The sequence below is a fragment of the Citrus clementina genome, unplaced genomic scaffold, assembly GCF_000493195.1.
Source record: "Citrus clementina cultivar Clemenules unplaced genomic scaffold, Citrus_clementina_v1.0 scaffold_1, whole genome shotgun sequence".
In the NCBI taxonomy this organism is placed as follows: Eukaryota; Viridiplantae; Streptophyta; class Magnoliopsida; order Sapindales; family Rutaceae; genus Citrus; species Citrus x clementina.
Window position 1 is genome coordinate 7893795 of NW_006263303.1, and position 22191 is coordinate 7915985.

The window sequence follows — 22191 nt, forward strand, 5'->3', positions numbered from 1 at the left end:
TAAATAAAAAAATTATAAATATAATATAAAATTAGTAAATCAACATTAAGTGTAAAATAAAAAATAAAGTTTATAAATAATATTACAAGACTTGTAAAATGGAGGTAAAATAAGTAAATTAATATATTATTAGTAAATAAAATAAAAGTTTGTAAAATTAGTAAATTAACATTAAGTGTAAAATAAAAGACAAGACTTATAAATGTAAGGTAAAATAAATTAATTAATATAAGAATGATAAATTTGAGTCTTACTAGTAAACAAAATAAAAATTTATGAATGTAATATAAAACTTTTAAGATAACATTACGTGTAAAATAAAACATAAATTTTGTTGATTATATATAAAACTTATAAATAAAAGGTAAAATAAGTAAATTAATATAAGAGTTATTGAAAAAAACTTACAAATATAAAATAAAAACTTATTATAATATTGATCACATTATACATTTACTGATTTTGTATTTAAATTGAATAATGATAATTTTATGTTTATATAATACATTTGATGTTTTATTATTTATTCTTAAAATTATATTTTGAAAAATATTTTTCTAATATTTTTCAAAACTACTATAAGATGATGCTATTTTGCTTCTTGTTTTACATTCTAGGTACAAAACTTAAAATTAAATTAAATTTTATTGATATATTATATATGTCTTTTGCAATATAAAAATATGTTCTTATTTTATTTTGGCTTGATCCACGTTGAGATAAATAATTTCACTTAATTAACTGATTTAGCAAATTAATACTATTATATACATAAAATTTAAAAAAAATTTCAAATATCTTAGAACAAACATAAAATTTATGATTAAACTAATTTAATAAAACTTATTCCACTTGTTTCAGTACAATTTTATTGATGAGTGATCTTTTTCTTTATTTAATTAAATGAACAAACTATTTTATTAAAATTATGTAAAAATCACATAAATTATTTTAATAATTAACAATCTTATATTAATTTATTTATTTTACTTTGCATATGTACCTCTAGGACTCTGGTTATGAATATTAGTTAATGGAACATGAAATATAATTTAGATCGTGAATAAATGTGGTCCTCCTTTCAAAATAAATGTGTTCTGTATAAATTCTTCGATACTACGAGGTGCGACTTTTTTTATTTGAATTTAAGTGATAGCATTTCCTATAAAAAATTAAATAAATAACTAAAAGTTTTAAATCCGAAGAAAATAAGCAAATTATATATAATTCATATACCATTCGATGTCAATTTTAAAAGCTCATCCAAAATTACATAAATAATTCATTTATTTAACATTCTAAGTCGAATTTCATTGTAGAAACTATGCTCATCAGTTCTGTGACTTTATTTCATCGTAATTATATTATTGAATAGAGCTGGTAAAATGGGTTATCAGATGTGTTCGTGTCGTATCGATTTCATGTTATATCAAAATTAAATTGACGTAAATTCAATTCATTTAATAATTGTATTAAAATATTAAAATTTAAATCCAATTTATTTAATAATTGTGTAAAAATAATCAAATTATCTAATAACATATTTAATATCTATATATTAAATAAAATTTACATTAAATATTTACATACTATCATATCTATATAAATACATACATAATTTATTGATATTATAAAATATAAATATCTATCAAAATATTACACATTTATACTATTAAAATTTTAATTATACATATATAAATAATATTATATATTAATATAATAAAATATATATATTTATTAATATTTTATATATTTATATTATTAAAATTCTAAATGTATATAAAATTTTAAAAATAAAACATTATATTTATATTTATCTTTTCAAAAAAAAAAAAGAGAATTATCTCTAATATTTAAATTTTGACTCAAATCCAACCTATTTAATAATTGTGATAAAATTAAAAATTATTTATTTGTGTCTTATTCGTAACGGATAACCGGATTGTGCCAATCTATTATTGAATAAATCTGAAATCAATCAGTTCATCGATGTTAACAGTTTTTTAATGGAAAAAATTTGACATTAGCCAATTGATTGTAGGAGAAAGACGGACGGATTTTATTGAAAGACGAAATCACAAGGTATTTACATCTAAATCTCATCTCATCTGAAGATTAAAAGAGCGAATATTAAATAAAACATTAAACAACGACGATCATAAAGCATTAAATCACCGGAATCAAAGTGAAAATCAAACGGCGACGGTCTCTTTCTGATCTTCAGGATCTTCATAGTTAGGATCATTAGCATCGATGGCTTCGTCCAAGCCGATCTCAGCCTGCGAGTAACCGTCGCCTGACCACGTGTACTTGCCTCCGTGGCCTTTCTTTTTGGGCGATCCGTTCATGCCAGTTGCGGATTTCTTGTCACTCCGCTGATCTGTTGTTGATTTGTTTCTTGCACCATGGTTGTGGCTCTTCGCAGGCTTCTTCATTCTTGGAACCTTGATGATTGATTATATCTCTCTTTCCTGTGAATCTGTGACTGCGAAGAGGCTTTGCGCTTGTTGAGTCTCTTTATATAGCGATGGCGCGTAATAATCATACTGTGGGTCTGTAAATTGTAATAATGTGATTCGAGGAGAGTGGATAAGAACGAGCTATTTCACGCTTATTTTAATTTATTTTAAGAGTCACTCTGATGACTTGTCCGTACGGTGGGGTCATTTTGGTCTTAAACATTTTTCCACCGTCCACGTGGCACAATGCCTTATTTTTGTCAATTTAATTACAGCTTTTAATATGTTTTTAAATCGTTATTTTCTTATTAATTTTTTTTCTTCTATTTGTATAGAGTAACCACTTAAAAGAAATAGCTTTTTTTTTTCCGAAAACTAAAAATTAAAAAATAGCGCGTCAAAGTTTGTCGGACTATTTGCTTGTGGAAGAAGCAGACAGCGACTTGACTACGGCCCCTGACTGACTTGCTTCCCAAGTTGTGAATGCGTGGTGGACGACTGGATGTTTCCAAAGCGTCTGTTCTTCGAAACATTAGCACAGTATAAAATTTTTCCATCGCGCACATTCAGAGTGACTTATGCTCAAACCGCACTAATAGAACAAATGGTTATCTCTTTTCAATTTTTATTTGGAAGAGTAATTTTATGAGTCACCAAAGTGAGAGCGTGAATTCACCGTTAAGTGGCTCCATTTTTCAAAATGATGCGATAAACTCTCCTCTAACAACGATATGTAACATGTAACTTCACTAGATTTGAGCCTTAAAGCCATCAAATATAGAAGAACAGCATAATATAACACAAAAATTCAGATGTGTGGGGAAACCACCTCCGTTAAGAGGAATAGCAGCATCCGTTAGTGGAGGAATAACAAAACTAAAATTAAAAAAAAAAAAAACTAAAATACCCATGAGAGAGAGGCTGCTGGGAGCTCTATCTCCAATGGTGGAAATGGAGGAACTGTTTTTGGTTTTCTACTGAGAAATTGAGAGAATCATTTTACCTTCAATTTGTTGATCTGATTCTTGTGTGCGTGTATATATATATATATTCATATATTATTTTAGAATGATATTATGCTGCATTTTACATAATACATTCAAATTACAAATTGCGTTTTAAGTGAATTATTGTTGCATAATTCAATGGCAAAGTGTATATGAAGTATCCACTTAAAATAGAAAAGTGTAATTTTTCTTACAACATTTGTTAGTTTCATAAACCAATTGTCACAATGTCACATATCCATGTATATTAAAATCATAAGAAGCTTACTTTTCTAATTTTCATTGAATGTGTTAAAGAAAGAAGATATCGGCACTTAACTAACAGCCAAGATCCACAAAGATTAACCAAGAACAGAAAATAAACCAGAAGCAGATAGAAAACAAAGAGAAAGAATTTATGTGTTTCGGTACCAGAGTACCTACATCCACAGCTGAAGAACCCTGATGGGTGTGAAACTTTATTGCTTAAGATTGACTACAATGTGACCACAAAATGTTAGAGAACTAATCCCTTCTAACCAAGAAATCTAACTCTCAGTATCAGTCACTCAACTTAGCCGAAAAGATGCACCAGTGATCAGCCTTAGTTCTGTTATTTATACAGCTCTTGATCTTAACTAATTAACCATATGCTGGCCCACAGAGCTGACTCACTGTGCCACCTCAGCAGTAACAGAATGCAACTAACTCTCGGCTTCACAATTCTCCACCTTAGTTCATTCTGAAAAACTCAAACAGCAGCTTCACTTATATCTTCAGCAACTACTAGCTTGATTCACAAACTATCAACTCCAATCAAGGTCAGAGAGTTTCTAAACTTGACTGCAGGAACTGCTTTAGTTAAAACATCAGCTGGATTTGTTAGAGTAGGAACTTTGACAATATTAACCACACCATTAGCAATCTCATCCCTGATAAAATGCAGCCTAACATCAATGTGTTTTGTCCTTTCATGATACTTGGGATTCTTGCTGAGTTGAATAGCACTGGAGCTGTCACAGCCAATACAGACTGAATCCTGTTTTAATCCAAACTCAGACACTAGACCATTCAACCACTTTGCTTCTTTTACGGCTTCTGTCAATGCAATGTACTCAGCTTCAGTTGTGGACAGAGCAACAACTGACTGGAGAGATGCTTTCCAACTCACTGCCCCTCCATTCAAAATGAAAAGATACCCTGTAATAGACCTTCTCTTGTCTATGTCAGCAGCAAAATCTGAGTCTACAAACCCTGATACTTGGCATACTTTAGCCTCAGAACCTCCAAACAAAATTCCATGACTAGATGTACCACTTAGATACCTCAATAACCACTTGACAGCATTCCAGTGTTCTCTACCTGGATTCCCCATAAACCTGCTAACAACTCCTATTCCATAAGCTATATCAGGCCTTGTACAAACCATGGAGTACATAATGCTACCAACTGCACTTGAATAAGGCACTATCTTCATATATTCAATATCTCTATCCTCTTCTGGTTCCTGGAACTTTGACAGTCTGAAGTGTGCTGACAATGGCACTGATACAGGTTTTGCATCACTCATTTCAAATCTGTTAAGAACCCTTTTAACATATAAAGCTTGAGTAAGGAACAAAGTTCTTGAATTTCTGTCCCTTACAATCTGCATTCCAAGAATTCTTGTAGCAGCCCCCAGGTCTTTCATCTCAAACACTGAACTCAACTCTATCTTTAGCTTTTCTATATCCTCTCTTCTTTTACATGCAATAAGCATGTCATCAACATAGAGAAGGAGGTAAATACCATCCCCAGAAGGTAAGGTTTTGAAATACACACAACTATCATATTGGCTTCTGCAGAATTCATGGCTGATCATGAACTCATCAAACCTCAAATACCACTGCTTGGGAGACTGTTTCAGTCCATACAAGCTCTTCTTCAGCAAGCATACCATATCTTCAGCCCTTCTTCAACAAACCCCTCTGGTTGTTCCATGAGAATTTCTTCTTCTAGACTCCCATGCAAGAAGGCAGTTTTCACATCCATTTGATCCAGTTCCAGGTCATTGAAAGCTGTTATTGCCAATAGAACTCTTATGGAACTATATTTAACAACAGGGGAGAACACCTCATTGAAGTCCACTCCATGCTTCTGTGTGAACCCCTTAGCCACAAGTCTTGCCTTATGCCTAGGAAGCTCTCCATTAGCAGTCCCCTCTTTAATTTTATAAATCCATTTGCATCCTACCAGCTTCTTGTCCTGGGGTTTCTTGACCAAAATCCATGTGTTATTTTTCTTAAGTGAGATGATTTCTTCATTCATAGCACTCAACCAATTTTTTTTATCTTTGCTGCTCATGGCTTGTTTGTAGTTTGTAGGCTCTTCACCAATAACTTCTTCAGCTACTGCTAGGGCATAAGAGACCATATCAGCTATGCCATACCTTTTTGGTAGCTTGATGACTCTCCTCTGTCTGTCCCTTGTCAGTTGATAATCATCCAATTTCAAGTTGTTGTGTACTCTCTGATCAGTTCTGGAATCTATCTCTGTTACTTTAGATTCCTCACTGGTCTCCACCTTCTGGTTGTCTTCCTCACTTCTATCCAAGTCAGTTGCTGTAAGCTCAGTTTCTACCCTTCGATGCAGCATTGTTTCTTCATCAAACACAACATCTCGGCTTATAAGAGTTCTAGATGGTTTTCCATTAATGCACCAGATTTTAAACCCCTTAACACCCTCTGGATACCCAATGAAGTAACCCTTTATGGCCTTTGGTTCCAACTTTCCTTGGTTTATGTGAGCATAAGCAAGGCAGCCAAAGATTCTGAGATTGCTCAGGTCTGGTGGCTTTCCTGACCAAACTTCCTGAGGAGTCTTGAACTGCAGGGCAGATGAAGGGCTCCTATTTACCAAGTAGGCTGCTGTAGTGACAGCTTCTGCCCAGAAATGTTTGGACATATTTGCATTGAACAACATGCACCTTACCTTTTCAACTAGGGTCCTGTTCATCCTTTCTGCCAACCCATTTTGCTGAGGTGTATGCCTTACAGTTTTGTGCTTTGCTATCCCCTTCTTGATGCAGAACTGGTTGAACTCATTTGAGCAATATTCTAACCCATTGTCTGTTCTTAACCTTTTCACTCTCGTCTCTGTTTGATTTTCTATTAAAGTTAGCCAGTCATTAAACTTCTCTAGTGCTTCATTCTTTTGCTTTAGTACATAAACCCAAACTTTTCTAAAAAAGTCATCTATAAATGTAATGAAGTATCTGGCACCACCATGAGATAAAACCTGAGATGGTCCCCATAGATCTGAATGGATATAATCCATGGTGTTTTTGGTTTCTTGCTTTCCTGGATTAAATCTTTGCCTGGTTGCTTTTCCAAACACACAATTTTCACAGAATGGTAGTGGTGAGATAGGATCAGTTCCTAGCAATCCTTGTTTACTAAGCTCCCTTAAACCTTTTTCACTCATGTGAGCTAACCTCATGTGCCAAAGTCTGGTTTTATCACCACTTACACTGTTAACTCCAGGTAGCATTACTGAGCCATTAAGAATGTACAATCCATTTCTCCTATAGCCTTTCATTATGACTGAACCCTTTCTAATGATCTGTAGTTCTCCATTTTCAGCTTTTATACTACAGCCCAATTGGTCTATCATTCCTAAGGATATAAGGTTTCTCTTAAGCTCTTGAGCATATCTGACTTGTTCTAAGCTTATGACTCTATCATCATGCATTTTAATGCTAACTGATCCTATACCAGCAACCTTACAAGCAAGATTATTCCCAAGTAAAACTCTTCCACCATCAACATTTTCAAAGGTTACAAAGAAATCCTTTTGGGGACACATATGGAAAGAACACCCTGAGTCAAGTATCCACTCACCAGAAAACTTCTTATCTGCAGCAATAAGGACATCTGCATCTTCTAACTCTCCTTCATCTACAGATACAATGTCAGCCTTTCCACTTGATTCTTTCTGTAACTTTTCAAGCTTCTTCTTTTCAAAACAGTCTTTTATATAATGTCCTTCCTTCTGACAGAAGTAACATTTTCTTTTCTTCTTCATCTTATCAGTCTTCTCTTTCTGATTTTTGTTCTTCTTATCTTTGTACATCTTCTTTTCTGTCTTTGCTTTGGCAACTAATCCATCCCCAGTGATCTGATCTTTTCCATCTGTTCTTCTCTTCAAGTCTTTAGATTCAAGAGCATTCTTGACATCTTTTAGGGTGAGGGTTTGCCTACCATAGAGTAGAGTATCCACGAAGTGTTCATAAGAATCTGGTAATGAGCTTAATAAGATGAGAGCCCTATCTTCATCTTCAAGCATGACATTAACATTTTCAAGATCGAGTATGAGCTTGTTGAACTCATCAACATGGTCTCTCATAGCTGTCCCCTCTTTCATTGAGAATGTGTAAAGCTTCCTTTTCATGTACAACCTCTTAACCAGAGATTTCTTTAAGAAAAGCTCTTCCAATTTTGCCCATAACCCAAATGCTGACTTCTCTTTTGCTACTTCTCTCAGTACCTCATCAGACAGGTGAAGGATGATCGTACTGTGGGCTTTATTGTTTAAGGTCCTCAAGTCTCCACCTGAACTTGAAGAGCCTTCCTCCCTCTCTTTCTTGGACTTATGTTCTTCCTCATCATCAAGAGCACTGTCTAAGCCCTGTTGAATCAAGATGGCCCTCATTTTCAGACTCCATAGGTAGAAGTCGTTTTCTCCATTGAATTTCTCAAGGTCAAATCTAGTGGTTCCCATCCTTGAAGATCAAGAACAGAGTGCTTCGCAGCTCTGATACCAATTTGTTAAAGAAAGAAGATATCGGCACTTAACTAACAGCCAAGATCCACAAAGATTAACCAAGAACAGAAAATAAACCAGAAACAGATAGAAAACAAAGAGAAAGAATTTATGTGGTTCGGTACCAGAGTACCTACATCCACAGCTGAAGAACCCTGATGGGTGTGAAACTTTATTGCTTAAGATTGACTACAATGTGACCACAAAATGTCAGAGAACTAATCCCTTCTAACTAAGAAATCTAACTCTCAGTATCAGTCACTCAACTTAGCCGAAAAGATGCACCAGTGATCAGCCTTAGTTCTGTTATTTATACAGCTCTTGATCTTAACTAATTAACCATATGCTGGCCCACAGAGCTGACTCACTGTGCTACCTCAGCAGTAACAGAATGCAACTAACTCTCGGCTTCACAGAATGATCGTCTATGAAGTAGTAGAACATTGCAACAAAAAAAAATGATAATGTCTTACCAGTCAAAAATTGTTTCGACACGTCTAATTACAGAGTTTTTAAGTAAAAGTTGTCATATTCCTTTGAAAAATCAATTGGTGATAAGAGAATGAGTATTAAATTATTTAATTTCATCTCTTCATAGTTTTCCTTTATGCACCTATTGAAACTTGCTGGTCCGGTGGCCCCATAAGGTTAACAAATACAATAATTTTTTATTTTGTTATGATTAACTCATGCACTTATTGAAAATCGAATCCAAAACTTAGGCTCTAAAAAGATCGCTCCTTACCACTTGAAAATTCAATAGTTAAAAGACATGATATAATTTTTTTAAAAATAATAATTTAGATGCATTTTTCTTGAAAAAAGTTAGTAAATTTAGATTATAAGTTTTTAAACATTTATTAATAACTAGTTAAGTGATGTTAATTGACGTTTAATACTATGTGGTAACCTAACTCTTTAAATCGTCAAATTGAAATTAATATAATTATAAAAAATGGTTAATTTAAAAATTAAAAAAAAAGTTCATTCACGCTGAACAGTTAATTTCTCTGCGTCCATCAGCTGACGTGTCGATATGCCATTGGAAGACAAAAAGAATCGAACAAGAATTAAGCCGAAAGACTAAAAGAGAGAATTGGATTCGCTAAAGCCCAATAAACTGAAAACAGCGGAGCGGAGAGTTTAGGCTGAAGCAAGGAGTAGGAAACGTTACGCTGACCAAGCGAGGGTTTCCTTCTCATTTCTCAATCTCGCGGCCGAACACAATTGAAAAAGAAAATAGAAATATATATAAAACCAAAGATATTATGATAGGTTCCTTAACTTTCTTACTGGCGCCGGTTTCTTCTTCTTCGTCCTCCCCATTCCTCTCCTTGCATCGCCTCTCTTGCTTCCACTCCTCTCCTTCTGGTGAGTCTTCAGTTCAATAGACTCATTTCAATTTCTTCTTCAGTATTTGAAAAAGTAGCTGATTTACTACTATACTACAGTATTCTTTTTTTTTTTTGCCTTTTTAATTTAAATTTGAGAAGAAAACAAAAAAATCTACTAATTATTTTTTAATAATTTTTGTATTATTGTTGACAGTAATTTAAAGTGCTTATTGCAAAACTAGACAGATATATTGAGGGCAACAACTAGAAGGCTTGCATTGGCGGCTACAAAGACGCGTTCGATAACAAGCATGGCAAATGTAAGCGCTGCTTATTTATTTATTTGAGTGTTCCTCGTTGCCTCTTGTATTTCTAAGATGAAAAGTATTTTCTGAAGCTGAACAATTTTATGTGTCGTTCAGGAGGAAGAAAATACAGGGAATGTAAAGCGAGAATTAGAGAAAGTTTTTGATTTAGCACTTAAAGCAACAGTTCGTAATGAAACGGATGTGAGGCCGCTGATTGCTGCATGCACTGCTAAATTTGGCGATTACCAATGGTATATGAATACTTGTGGTTTATGGTTAATGAAATTTTGTTTAGAAGCATTGCGAATCTTTAGCATTGAACTATAGGTATATCTCAAGTGCCTTTGTCATTATTGATGAATAATGCTTCTTGAATGCAGTAATAATGCTATGGGTCTGTGGTCTAAAATTAAAGGAAAGGGTACTGAATTTAAGGGTCCCCAACCTGTTGGACAGGTATTGTCATTGGCATTCTTTTATGGCTTGTACCCCTTAGTTTGTTTGTATGGGTTCTTTTGATCATGGACGATCTAGATTTTGTACTCGCTTGACAGCTTCAAATGACTGTTCTTTTCACGGGCAGGCCATCATGAAAAATCTTCCTCCGTCTGAAATGATAGAATCATGCTCTGTAGCTGGACCTGGATTTGTGAATGTAGTGTTATCAAAGAACTGGATGGCTAAGGTTTTTTTTTTCCCCCAAAGATCTTCTTAATTTTATTTATAATGTAGATTTGTTTTATCTTATTTAGCCCCAGCAAGGAGATGCATTTTGTAGGATACTTAATTCTACCTAATATTTTATTGTACTTAAATGGTTATTTGTTTATGCAGAACATTCAGAAGATGCTTGTTGATGGTATCGAAACATGGGCACCGAAACTTAGGGTTAAAAAAGCCGTGGTCGACTTTTCCTCACCTAATATAGCAAAAGAAATGCATGTTGGCCACTTGCGATCAACTATTATTGGGGACTCACTGGCCCGAATGCTTGAGTTTTCAAATGTTGAAGTTCTCCGACGGAATCATGTTGGTGACTGGGGTACACAGGTGCTTGTACTTTCTTAAAATTTGTATCTTCCATGGGTACTTTCATGTTTTTCAAGGGCTTGAGCCATTGCCAGCTTTAGTTGGGGTACACAATGTAGTCTTTTAGCATCATTCCTTTCAAGAGTAAACTTTTTGATTTTGTTTGTAGACTTTCACATGAATAGGAATGAGTTCTCCAATTAGGATGCAGACAAAATTTGTCTGCTCTTGTCTGCTGCTGCATTTACTTTGATGGTGTGCAGACTATTTGTCGCTGTGCCAAAGATGAAATTCTGGTTGTGTGGCACTCTCTTTTCGAAAGACACATTTTGATGATTTGTACTATTTGTAATATTCCGAAGTTTGTGTTCTTTATCATTTTGAAGTTAATGCAGTTAATAAATATTTTTGGCTCTTGATTGTATTTCTTAAAGATTTCTTATTTCTTGTGCAGTTTGGCATGTTGATTGAATACCTTTTTGAAAAATTTCCAAACTCGGAAGACGCGAATGAAACAGCCATTGGAGAATTACAAGTGAGTGAAAACTTCTATTTTTTGTTCTTGAATTAGTAGTTTTACGGAAATCTTTATAACTTTGTTCCACCAGAGCATGTTGACCAAAAATAGCACTTTGTATACTCGACCAAGCAAGAACAAGAAGGTTTGCGCTTTGGTTTCTGTGTTAATTGGAGCAACTTCATACCCCACAAATGAAAATTTTGATCCTTGTTTGTGAAGTGACATTGACATTGACCAGTATTAATTTCTAAATTTAATAATATATCTCAATGTAAGGAAGCTTTCTGGAATTATTTCTGATTAACCAGCCATCTTGAAAACAAGATCTTCCAGTTGGGCAGTAGTGGAATGTAGTTGTTGTTATGCTCTTCTTTGTTAGTAAAATATTATGATTTGGAATTCATGAATAATATTTTTTTTCAACAAAATTCTTCTTCGTAAAATATTATGATGTGGACCACATGTGAATTTTCATATATTGGTTATCACAATTCTAACTTGGAAAATATATTATTAGGAATTCTACAGGCGATCAAAAAATAGATTTGATTCTGATCCTGCTTTTAAGGAGAGAGCACAACAGGCAGTGGTTCGGCTTCAGGTGAAATTTTGAATATCTCCGTGCTTGTGTGAGATCATAGAACAGAATATTTTTTTTTTAAAATAAGGTTTGAAAAAACCTATTTATCTTGTTATGCAACATTTTTTGCAGAGTGGGGAACCAAAGTATCACGAGGCTTGGGCGCAAATCTGTGAGATCAGCCGGAAAGAGTTTGATAAGGTCTACAAACGCCTTCGAGTTGACTTGGAGGAAAAGGTAGCAATTTATCTGTCATTCTAACCAGGCTATACAGCTTAAGATTGTTCGCTGTGTTTCCCTCTGCATCGTGCTTTATTGTGTGAGTTTTTCTACAGGCATGAAGGTTGTTACTGAAGTCCGTTTTCATGATATGGTTTTGCTATTAACATTTTGAATTTTTCTTGCTTGAGTAGTAAGTGGATTTTTCTTTACAAGCTTTGTTATCCAGGTTACTTTCGGTATTATTACAGTGATTAATAAGTTTACAACTTTTACAAGTAAAAGTTGAGTGTGGCTTTGGTAAAGTGTTGCCTGCATGACATTTCGAACAGCTAATTGACAAGGATGACAATAAGTTCCATGTTGACTGCCATGTGCTTGCATGCACATGCGTTTATGGAGTTGGTGTACGAAGGAGTTTCAAGTAACCTTGTTTTAACAATGTGAAGAAATCGAATTTTTAGTTTGTAATATCTTATTTTGAATGCATTTTGTGAATTTGTTTGCATGCTCACATACAAATGTATTTATTACTTGGAAAGCTGAAAGGCAAGGGACTTGAATATGTTTTATGGAATTTGTGAGTGGAATGCAAGTTAACTATTTTTGCCTCAGGGATTCTATGCATACTTCATAAAGTTTTTAACTTTTTTCCATCATAATTAATTACCAAATATTTTACCTGCCATATTATTATTATTCTTATTATTTATTTGATTTTTTGCCTTGCTGACAGGGGGAAAGTTTTTATAATCCGTACATTCCTGGGGTTATTGATGAATTGAGTAAGCAAGGTTTAGTTGAAGAGAGCCAGGGTGCTCGTGTGATTTTTATTGAAGGAGTTAACATACCTCTCATCATTGTGAAGAGTGATGGTGGTTTCAACTATGCTTCAACAGATCTTGCTGCTCTTTGGTTAGTTTTTTTCCCCCCTTCTGTTATGTTTGCATTTTTTTAATAAAGTTTTATTTATTGATTTTATGACAATCCTTCATTTCTTCATTTTTTTTCTATCCTTGTTGTATAGTATTTGATCTGGCTTAGTAGTTGATGATAGATGTTTGGTACAAAGGCTGGAAATAGGAAACTTATTTTATTCACTGCAATGCTTTAAATGCATAGGTACCGCCTTAATGAAGAGAAAGCTGAGTGGATTATCTATGTCACTGATGTTGGTCAGCAGCTACATTTTGATATGGTGTTCAGTGTATGTATCCATTACCGTCCGTCTCCCATGTTCTGTTTCTGTGGATTTTCTTGCATGTTGTCAACATTCTTTTTCATCCTCTTGTACATACTTTTCCTCTTTTTTCTTTTTGGCTTCTGACATCTTTTTTGCTGTTCATACGCTTTTGTGGTCAGTTAAATTGACAATCTTAATGTTTATGCCCTGAACAATGATTTAAGTGTTAGTTCACCAGTGGAATCAGATATCCTTACCTCTGTTTTTTTCTCCTCTCTTAATGACAGGCTGCCAAACGTGCTGGTTGGCTTTCAGCTGATGATAGTACGTACCCGAAGGCCAGTCATGTTGGTTTTGGACTTGTTCTCGGAGAAGATGGCAAGCGACTTCGGACTCGCTTTTCTGAAGTGGTTCGGTTGGTTGATTTACTTGATGAAGCCAAGAATCGCAGTAAAGCGGTGCTTATTGAGCGTGGTATATATATACGGATCTAGTTTTTTTCAGATGTTAGAACTGTGATCTGATTGTGTGTACCATCTGGATTTGTTGTGCTTATTTAGCTTCGGTTTTGAGAAATCTCTTTAATTTTGTATCCATCCTTATCAGGTAAGGATAAAGAGTGGACTGAAGAGGAGCTTGAGCAAACCGCTGAGGCAGTGGGTTATGGTGCTGCTAAGTAAGTTATCTCTCATGGCCTTTACTTTAATAATAATTTTATCAGCAACATCTTTAGCTGAAGCTCTTGACATGGGTTACATGTGCAGAAGAAAAAGATTAAAACAGAAGGGGATGATCACTTACAATAGCCAAGTAACCCATGTATTGTTGGAAATATTTATACACCTCCAAGGAAAATGAACAACAATTTTAAATGTACAACTCTATAGTTCAACCATTATCATAATGAACACATTTATCATCCCCCATGAATGTGGATTCTTACTTTTGGATATTCTAAATTTTGTGACAATCTGACACATCCAATAGATTATGGATGGTCTGTGGCTAGAAAAATGAATGAAAAGTGCTATATGAATTAGTTCATTGTAAAAATGCTGCTGCAGTTGAAGACAAGGTCTTTAGAACATTTTGTCATACAACATTGGCTATTTTAGCTTTATTTCCCAGAGTGGAGCATACATTTTCATTTTACTGTCACTTCCAATTTTTATACATGTACTTATGTTGCACTTTTCTGATGGCAGGTATTTTGACCTTAAGAACAACAGATTGACCAATTACACGTTTAGTTTTGATCAGATGCTTAATGATAAGGTGCATCTTCCATTTGATGCTTTTTATCAGATTTTATTCAAATTTTAATATGTTTTCTTCTCTTTTTCTTGCTTTTGCTTTGTGTAGTAAACCTTTGTCAGAATTTATGAGATTTGCTGTTTGTTGATATTTGAACTTTTTTTTTCTTTTTTGCCAATTCTACGATTGCCACTACTTCCATTAGCTTATATTTTTACCCACTAAAATTTTACGAGCAGGGCAATACTGCTGTTTATTTGCTTTATGCTCATGCGAGGATCTGTTCCATCATCAGGAAATCTGGTAAAGACATAGAAGAACTGAAGAAGGTAGGTTTGGTTTTTGAGGTAGAAGCTCTGACGATGTTTCAGCGGTCGAGTTTCTCCATAAATTCCTGATTTTAACTTTTGGCATGTGTTTTCACCTGCATTGGTCAGCATGACTGAATTGTCACTGGAATCTGCATTGTTGTGGTAACATGGGTATCAAGGGGGTAGTAACTACTTTTAGTTGGTTTCCAAAATTCTGTAAATGTATCCATGTGGAAGTTTGGTAGAAAACTAATTCCTCTACTTCAGCTGGTCCATATGATTTTGCACCCAGACGTAAGTAAACTAGTACTATGCCTTGCTCCTTTTTCATCTTTACTGCTTCCATACCGACCATATCTGGTACTGGCAATGTTTAGGAAAATGCTGTAGGTATGTCAAAAGTCACATGCCTCTAGCCATCAACTTTTTCTAGTAAGCCAACTAACAACTTATTCTGACCTAAGCAGTCTTGATGTTTTTTTTTTTGCTTGAAAGTATATTTTCTGTGATCCCATCAAAAAAACTAAAAAAAAGTAGAATTATTGCAGACGGGATCACTAGTGTTGGATCATGCGGATGAACGTGCACTTGGGCTACATTTGCTACACTTTTCTGAGGCAAGACTATCTCACTTCCATTCTTGAAGTTTAGCTGTAATGTTAAGTAATTAGCTGGCATGTAGAATATGTATTTATGATTGATATGTATGTTTGCCCTCTCTTCTCAGGTTATTGAGGAGGCCCTTACTAATCTGTTGCCGAATGTTGTGTGTGAATACCTTTACAATTTATCTGAGTACTTCACCAGATTTTATTCCAATTGTCAGGTACAATGATACAATCAAATTTATCCTTTGAAGTTCTTAAGGAAAGAATGAACAATGAAAAAGCTACCTTGAACTGATAAATACTGAGTTTCAATTATATCTTGAAAAATGAAAAAGCTAAATTAGCTCACTAGCTCATCCATCATGTCAGTCACCGAAGTCAATTTAACATATCTGTTATTATTTCTATGGCAAGGGAATGTTGGTATTTTAGCAGTTTGTACTGAAAAGTTGGGTACAGATGAATGCTATGCTGTGGAATCTAATCAATAAAATGGTGCAGGTTGTTGGGTCAGCCGAGGAGACTAGCAGACTCTTACTATGTGAAGCTACCGCAACAGTTATGCGGAAATGCTTTCATCTCCTGGGAATTGTACCCGTTTATAAGATATAGGGTTGTAAGGTGCCTATTTTGCCACAACAATTTAGAGATTGTTTACAAATGGTAGGTTATCTGCAAGTTTTTATGACAAAATTTGGCAAATGAATTGAAAAAATGAGTAAGATTTGTAATTTGTATTCTGTTATGGAGTTAGTTTCAAAGATTGCATGGAGTTGTAAATTGAGATACTTATTGATGGGGCATCAATGTAATGAATTACAAGATCATGAATTGTAGATTTTGTTCCAACTATTCGGAGAGCCTGGTTAACGACTAATGATTTTGCTTGGGTATCCTCTTTGCGTATTCCAAAGTTAAGAGTTGCCCGCATCTTAAGGTGATTATTATTACATTGTTAAAGTGGATTTCAAGCCATAATAAAATATTGAAGGCGATGTGTGTGTGTTCTTTCCTTCTTTCTAATTTAAGTCTAGCGTGGTTAGAACTCAAGCTGTGCGCGAGAGCTTGAGTACGAGTTTCCATATAATAATATGGGGACTTAATTCTTCTCTCAAAAATTTGAGTGGAAGTTGGTCTTTACCCTTATGAAATGTGGGTAAAGTAGACATCAATTAATTATTAGTGAGGGTAAATTTAGACAATGCTTTATACGATAATAATATACTCTTGTCCTAATAATATTATGATTTGTAAATATCAGTAATATAAGTTGAACAATAATCTCATGCAATATGAGTTATACTTTTGAGTAATAGTTTCATGTAATAAAAAAAAAAATATCTAGGGGCAAGTCAATTTTTTTCTCATTCATGTGGGTGAGTTTGAACAATGGACTTATGGTTTTTTGAAGTTTAAACAATATGTTTATGAAACTATAATTAAAGACTTCTTTGGCCAAAGCACGATGTTTATGAAATTATAATTAAAGACTTATTTGGTTGAATTTTTGAGATAATGAACCGAAAATTGTAAAGATGCAGCAACAAGTATCAACTTGTTGATACTTGTCTTTAGATGCATTTGTTATACTGTATTATATTCTATTAGTTGTATTGTATTACACTGTATTACATAGGGTGCGTTTGACATATTATATTATATTATGCTGTATTGCATTATTTTAATGCAGGTATATTATATTATGCTGTATTACATTAGTATTGTATTATAATAATATTATACAGTGTTTGACATTACGCTGTATTGTATTAATTTTTAGTTATACTATGTTTGGTGCTGCATTGTACTGTATTAATTTTTTTAGTGATTAATTTTGATTACATATTTTTAAAAAATAATAGTTATTAATACTTAGAAAAATACTAAATATCAAAATTTTTAAAATTAAGAAATTTAACATTATTTTGTAATATAATTTTTTAATATCATAATTCTTCATAAAAATCAAACTTTCTAACTTTAAATTTTTGTCAGTATAACATTTATTTTTACAATATTTTCCAAATATATAACCTTTGAAATGAAGATTGAAGCAAATAATTCAATTAAATAACTTCTAAATAATATCAAGACATAAATAAAATCCAATACGTCCAACCGTGGTCTTCTAATTTCATAAATTCAAATTCTAGGATTGCTTAATCCATAAATTTAAAATCTTTTTCATTCTTTTATTTTTAGAAATTTCTTACAAGATCCAATAGAAAATTTCCCCTCACTTTGCTTCGTTAGGGTTCAATTTCCCCAAATTATCAAAGAAATAGCAATTCCAACATGTTGTGAAGCATTTACATAAAAAATTATAGTTAACAGTTGGAAAAAAATATATAAAGAGAAATTAAATAAATCGAGAACCTCCGGCTTCTTGAAGATCCTATATGAGTCTGAGAATCTATTGCTTTTGCTATTTAGCTTGGAATAGTATGAGAAAGAGACATGTGATATTTAGCCTCTATTTTGTTACAGAAATCGTGAGAAGAAATAAAAAGAAAGACCTTTTCAAAAATCAAAGTTGTAGTTCGTTGATTCAGGAGGCGAAGGCAAGCATGGCGGTGGTATTGCACAGTGGGGTGGTGACGGAGCTGGCTGTCACGCAGCGATAGAAGATTGCATGGTGGTCGAGTGTCGTGCGTCAGCAAGTTAAAAGAGAAGGCAGTGCTGTTGCGGGATGGGGTGGTGGTGGAGTTGGGTGTTGCGCGGCGAAGGACGATGGCCTGGTGTGGAGTGCTGTGTTCGTGAGAGAGCATAAAGAAGGAGAAAGTTGAGGGAAGGAGAAAGATCTATTGCAAACCCGTATAAACCCGTTGGGGGGGGGGGGGGGGGGGGTTCGGGTTTAGTTTACGCGGGTGTTACCGCATTATAAATTTTAGTTAATGCAATATGCTGTAACTGCCAAACACGAGATTGTATAATTCTAATGCAATGCCGAGTCCTTATCCTATATTTACCGCGTGCCAAACACACCCTATATAAATTAAGTTATAATGTAATACTATGTTTGGTGTAATATGGATTATATTATATAAAATAATATTTTTATTTTAATATTTTATATTAAATAAATGCTTTAAGATTATTTTGAGTTTTTAATTTAATTAATTAATTATTTTAATTAGAGAAATTAAAAAATAAAGACCGAATGTAAACAATGCCCTATTACACAAACTCAACCACTCCCTTGAATTTATTTAATCCGGAACTGTTCACATTATAATGTATTATAATACGTCATAATGTGAATAGAAAAATTCATCAAGTATGAGATTATGTTGCATTAACAAATGCAATCTTTGTCTAAGGTAGTATGTGAAACACACCCTTAGATTATTAAATTGTGAAGGGAAATTGAGAAGGTGTTGGGAAAATGCAAAAAGACTCTCTGGACACAGAGAGAAATGTGAAGGTGTTGTGAAAATTCAGAACGATTCTCAAGATACCTCAATAAGAGAAAGGAGAACTGTAAAGGTGTTGGGAAAATTCAGAAAGACTCTCATGACACGTCAATAAGAGAGCACGCAACTGACGGTATTTAAATTTCAAGAAATTTTCATGTCAACGTTTCTTTCTTTGGGGAGTGAATTTGCTAATATCTTGTCATTTTGAAGAGTGTGTTAAGTTTGAAGGATTTTATTAATAGCCAAACTACCCAATTTCTTTTGAAACTCAATTTTTCGGTAAAGAATATGCTTTTGTTCATTATATAATTCGAACTTAATTCACCCGTAAATTCATTTAGTTTCCTCTAATATTTTCGATGTTGTTTGCATAGGTGTTTCATTAATTTTGGAAGTCTGAAGGCATAATCAAGAGTTATAAATAAAAGAAAAAGAATGGTAAAAAAGAGACTACATACAAACTTAATTTATTGCTTCATTCATGCATATAATTGTTGGTAGGTGCTGCAATGTGAGTGAGAAAAAACAAAAAAAGAAGTCACAAAAAATTCATTTTAGAAAAGATAAAAACTATAATACAAATAATTAAATTAACACAACACTTATATGAAAAAAAAAACAGAAGTACAATATTGTTATTAATATTAAAATAAATTTACCAAGATAAAAATAATAATATAGTTTAGTCATTTTAACTTTTATTTTATTCCTTTATACCTTCAATAATCGGACTACATTTTTTTTACCGGATTTGATATATAATTGAAATAGTAAAAAGAATAATAAATAATGTTCTTGTCCACCTTTTCTTTTATTACTACGAATCTCTTGTTAATTATTAACAAAGAAATTGTGGTTATTTTGACATGTTAATGATCAGTTTGGTGTTAAGGTGCAAGTTATAACTGCTTACAATTCTTGTGAATGTTTAGTAAATCACTAAAAGTAAAAGTTGATGATACTTGTAAACATAATTATCAGAATTTGATAAATTTTTATTAAAATACTCAAATCAAAATAAATTGAATAAAATTATAAAAAATCAACTGGGCTTTTTAAGCCGAGCTTTGCCTGTTAGGCTTAATTACCAGGCAGCTGGGCTTGCCAAATAGACCCCCAGTCTATTTGGCAAATTCATGTCAACACTCATCAACACCAATCGCCCATCACCATGCGAAATCAATTATAATTTTAAGATTTATAAAAGATTTACATTCCATAATCCCATTTTAATTGTTGACTTTAAATTTAACCCATTAGATCAAATTAGATGGTTAACATAAATATACGAGGATATTCTTCATAATCTTTTTATTCTTTTTTAATTTTTTAAAAGATGGACAAAATCCAAATCAATTTTGCAACCTGCTTAAATTTAGGGATATTATATTTGTAGCTAAGCATCCCAAAAGATATGGTGTATAGAAAATTGCGATTACTAACTATTGTATATTATGAACTTTATGATGATTTTAATAATATCAAATGCAGACTCTAAACAACTATTTTAGCCTAATTAATGATTCCATACCTCTTCTTTTCACACCAAAGATTTTATCAATTGAATTAATTAACACCCACAACAATCATATAAGTAAAAACAACATCATCTCATGAAATTGCAGTAATTGAAATGATAAAAGCCTCAAATTGTAACACATATTAACATAATCATGTGTCACCAGAAAATAAGATAAACCCAGAAAGAACCATCAACATTGCAAATTGCCATAGATATAAAAATATGTGCAGGTAAAGAAATTTTGTTCTGTACAGGCACAGTAGAGCTACAACTCACCACCTAAACAACTTGATTAGTTGATTTAGCCAGTGAAGACCAAAAAGATCCTCTTGCAATTGAAGATTTCTTTGAGATAGTAGCCTTAGCCTTTGGACTGTACGACTTGCTGTGACCAATGTCCAATCCACCTCCATAGCTCTTGCATGACTTCATTTTCATTCTATAATGATGACTCCCTTTAATATTCATTTTTGCAAGATCTTCTATGTTCTTCACACTTGCTAATGATGTAAATGACTGCGACTTCCCTTGATAAAACTTTGACAAACCTCTCCTGCAACCCCAAAATATAATGACACTAATTATTGATCAGTACTTAAGACCAAAATTTTGAAATTAAACAACAGATTATCCTCCCAATGAGTTAATTGATGCTTACTTGATGGGAAGCTGAGCCATGAGCTCTGAGAATTCATAGAGAGGTCCGCCGTTTGAGGAGGACGATGAAGGAGAACATGAACTTGATGTTGAAGAGGATGCATCCTCCACCAATTCTGATGAAGACATTGAAGAAGACACAGAGTTCGTTGAATCTTCTTCTAATGAAGAATCAATGGAAAATGTTGAATCTTCATGACTATCAATTTTCTTCGAATTCAGCTGTTGAAATATTTGCTTGCTGCTACAACTCTCCATGATGATCATATATATATATATCCAACTTATGGTTTCAATCAAATTAATAACTTTCAGAGTCTGAATAAGAATGAAGAAGATATTTGGCTTGAAGAAATTTTACATATATATAGCTTCTAGTTTGCTTGGCGGCCTGCACACATTGGATAACGTTGACAAATATATATACATATATAGATAAGTAAACATAATGTTTATTTATGGAATATTCTTTTTCTTGCACTACTGCTGTGTGCTGAGAATTGTCATTATCAGCCAAGAGATTGTATGGTTTAAATTTATTGCATTTCCCATACTACTAGGAAAGAAGATAAGGCCTAAATTTGAAGGCATCCATATCCGAGTCACCAATCTTCTTTTTATTTGGCTCAAACTGATGTCACCATCTTTAGCAACTTTTGCCCCATAAAGCTATGACAATATCTGCACTTTTCAATGTCTCAGGATTTAATATTCAGGGTGACTTAAGTTAAAGCTGTGTGCCGGGGGGAGGGTGCTTATTTGGATAACACTTCCACCAATTTTTGTTTATTTTGCATCCACAATTTACAATATTCAAGAATTTCAATTGTCCCCATTCTTTATTTTATTGCAAATCCGAACAAATTCCATTTGTCTCTGATTTAATTGTCCTCTGTGTACCACCGCTTAAAATAAATCATTGTTGTGATAATAATGCCTTGACTATCCTAGTATTCTTATTTGAGCATTAATTAATATGACAGATTATTTATTACTTTAGCTCTA

The 22191-nt window shown here is 33.3% G+C and overlaps 2 protein-coding genes across 6 annotated transcripts; one reads left to right on the forward strand and one right to left on the reverse strand.

The window, feature by feature from the left end:
* The first annotated feature begins 9365 nt into the window (after positions 1 to 9365).
* Positions 9366 to 16443, forward strand: LOC18056164 (arginine--tRNA ligase, chloroplastic/mitochondrial). Of its 4 annotated transcripts, none has more exons than XM_006451265.2 (18): positions 9366 to 9616; positions 9794 to 9899; positions 10002 to 10138; positions 10268 to 10343; positions 10471 to 10572; positions 10722 to 10937; positions 11371 to 11451; positions 11954 to 12037; positions 12149 to 12253; positions 12972 to 13150; positions 13358 to 13442; positions 13706 to 13892; positions 14025 to 14094; positions 14624 to 14693; positions 14912 to 15001; positions 15532 to 15600; positions 15711 to 15809; positions 16093 to 16443. In XM_006451265.2, the coding sequence occupies exons 2-18, from the start codon at positions 9891 to 9893 to the stop codon at positions 16201 to 16203; spliced, it is 1770 nt and encodes a 589-aa protein (XP_006451328.1). In that variant the 5' UTR covers positions 9366 to 9616; positions 9794 to 9890; the 3' UTR covers positions 16204 to 16443. The 4 variants fall into 4 exon arrangements, with proteins under 4 accessions (XP_006451328.1, XP_006451330.1, XP_024033370.1 ...); XM_006451267.2 differs by having other exon boundaries at positions 9372 to 9616; positions 9826 to 9899; XM_006451266.2 differs by having other exon boundaries at positions 9531 to 9616; positions 9822 to 9899.
* A 4192-nt stretch (positions 16444 to 20635) lies between these two features.
* LOC18056165 lies at positions 20636 to 21572 on the reverse strand. 2 transcript variants are annotated; one of them, XM_024178192.1, is made up of 2 exons: positions 21188 to 21572; positions 20636 to 21106 (listed from the first exon to the last, which is right to left on the reverse strand). In XM_024178192.1, exons 1-2 carry the CDS (start codon positions 21451 to 21453, stop codon positions 20809 to 20811), a joined length of 564 nt encoding a protein of 187 aa, XP_024033960.1. In that variant the 5' UTR covers positions 21454 to 21572; the 3' UTR covers positions 20636 to 20808. The 2 variants fall into 2 exon arrangements, with proteins under 2 accessions (XP_024033960.1, XP_006451332.1); XM_006451269.2 differs by having other exon boundaries at positions 20636 to 21082; positions 21188 to 21567.
* Positions 21573 to 22191: the final 619 nt, after the last annotated feature.

What these genes read in the sequence shown, in the direction of transcription:
- LOC18056164 (XM_006451267.2), top strand. Translation starts at nt 9,514, where the DNA reads ATGATAGGTTCCTTAACTTTCTTACTGGCGCCGGTTTCTTCTTCTTCG. An exon ending in TTGGTGACTGGGGTACACAG is followed by an intron (nt 10,938 to 11,370) that starts GTGCTTGTACTT and finishes TTTCTTGTGCAG; the next exon opens with TTTGGCATGTTGATTGAATA. An exon ending in GTGGGTTATGGTGCTGCTAA is followed by an intron (nt 14,095 to 14,623) that starts GTAAGTTATCTC and finishes TTCTGATGGCAG; the next exon opens with GTATTTTGACCTTAAGAACA.
- LOC18056165 (XM_024178192.1), bottom strand. Translation starts at nt 21,453, where the DNA reads ATGATCATCATGGAGAGTTGTAGCAGCAAGCAAATATTTCAACAGCTG. An exon ending in ATGGCTCAGCTTCCCATCAA is followed by an intron (nt 21,107 to 21,187) that starts GTAAGCATCAAT and finishes ATCAATAATTAG; the next exon opens with TGTCATTATATTTTGGGGTT.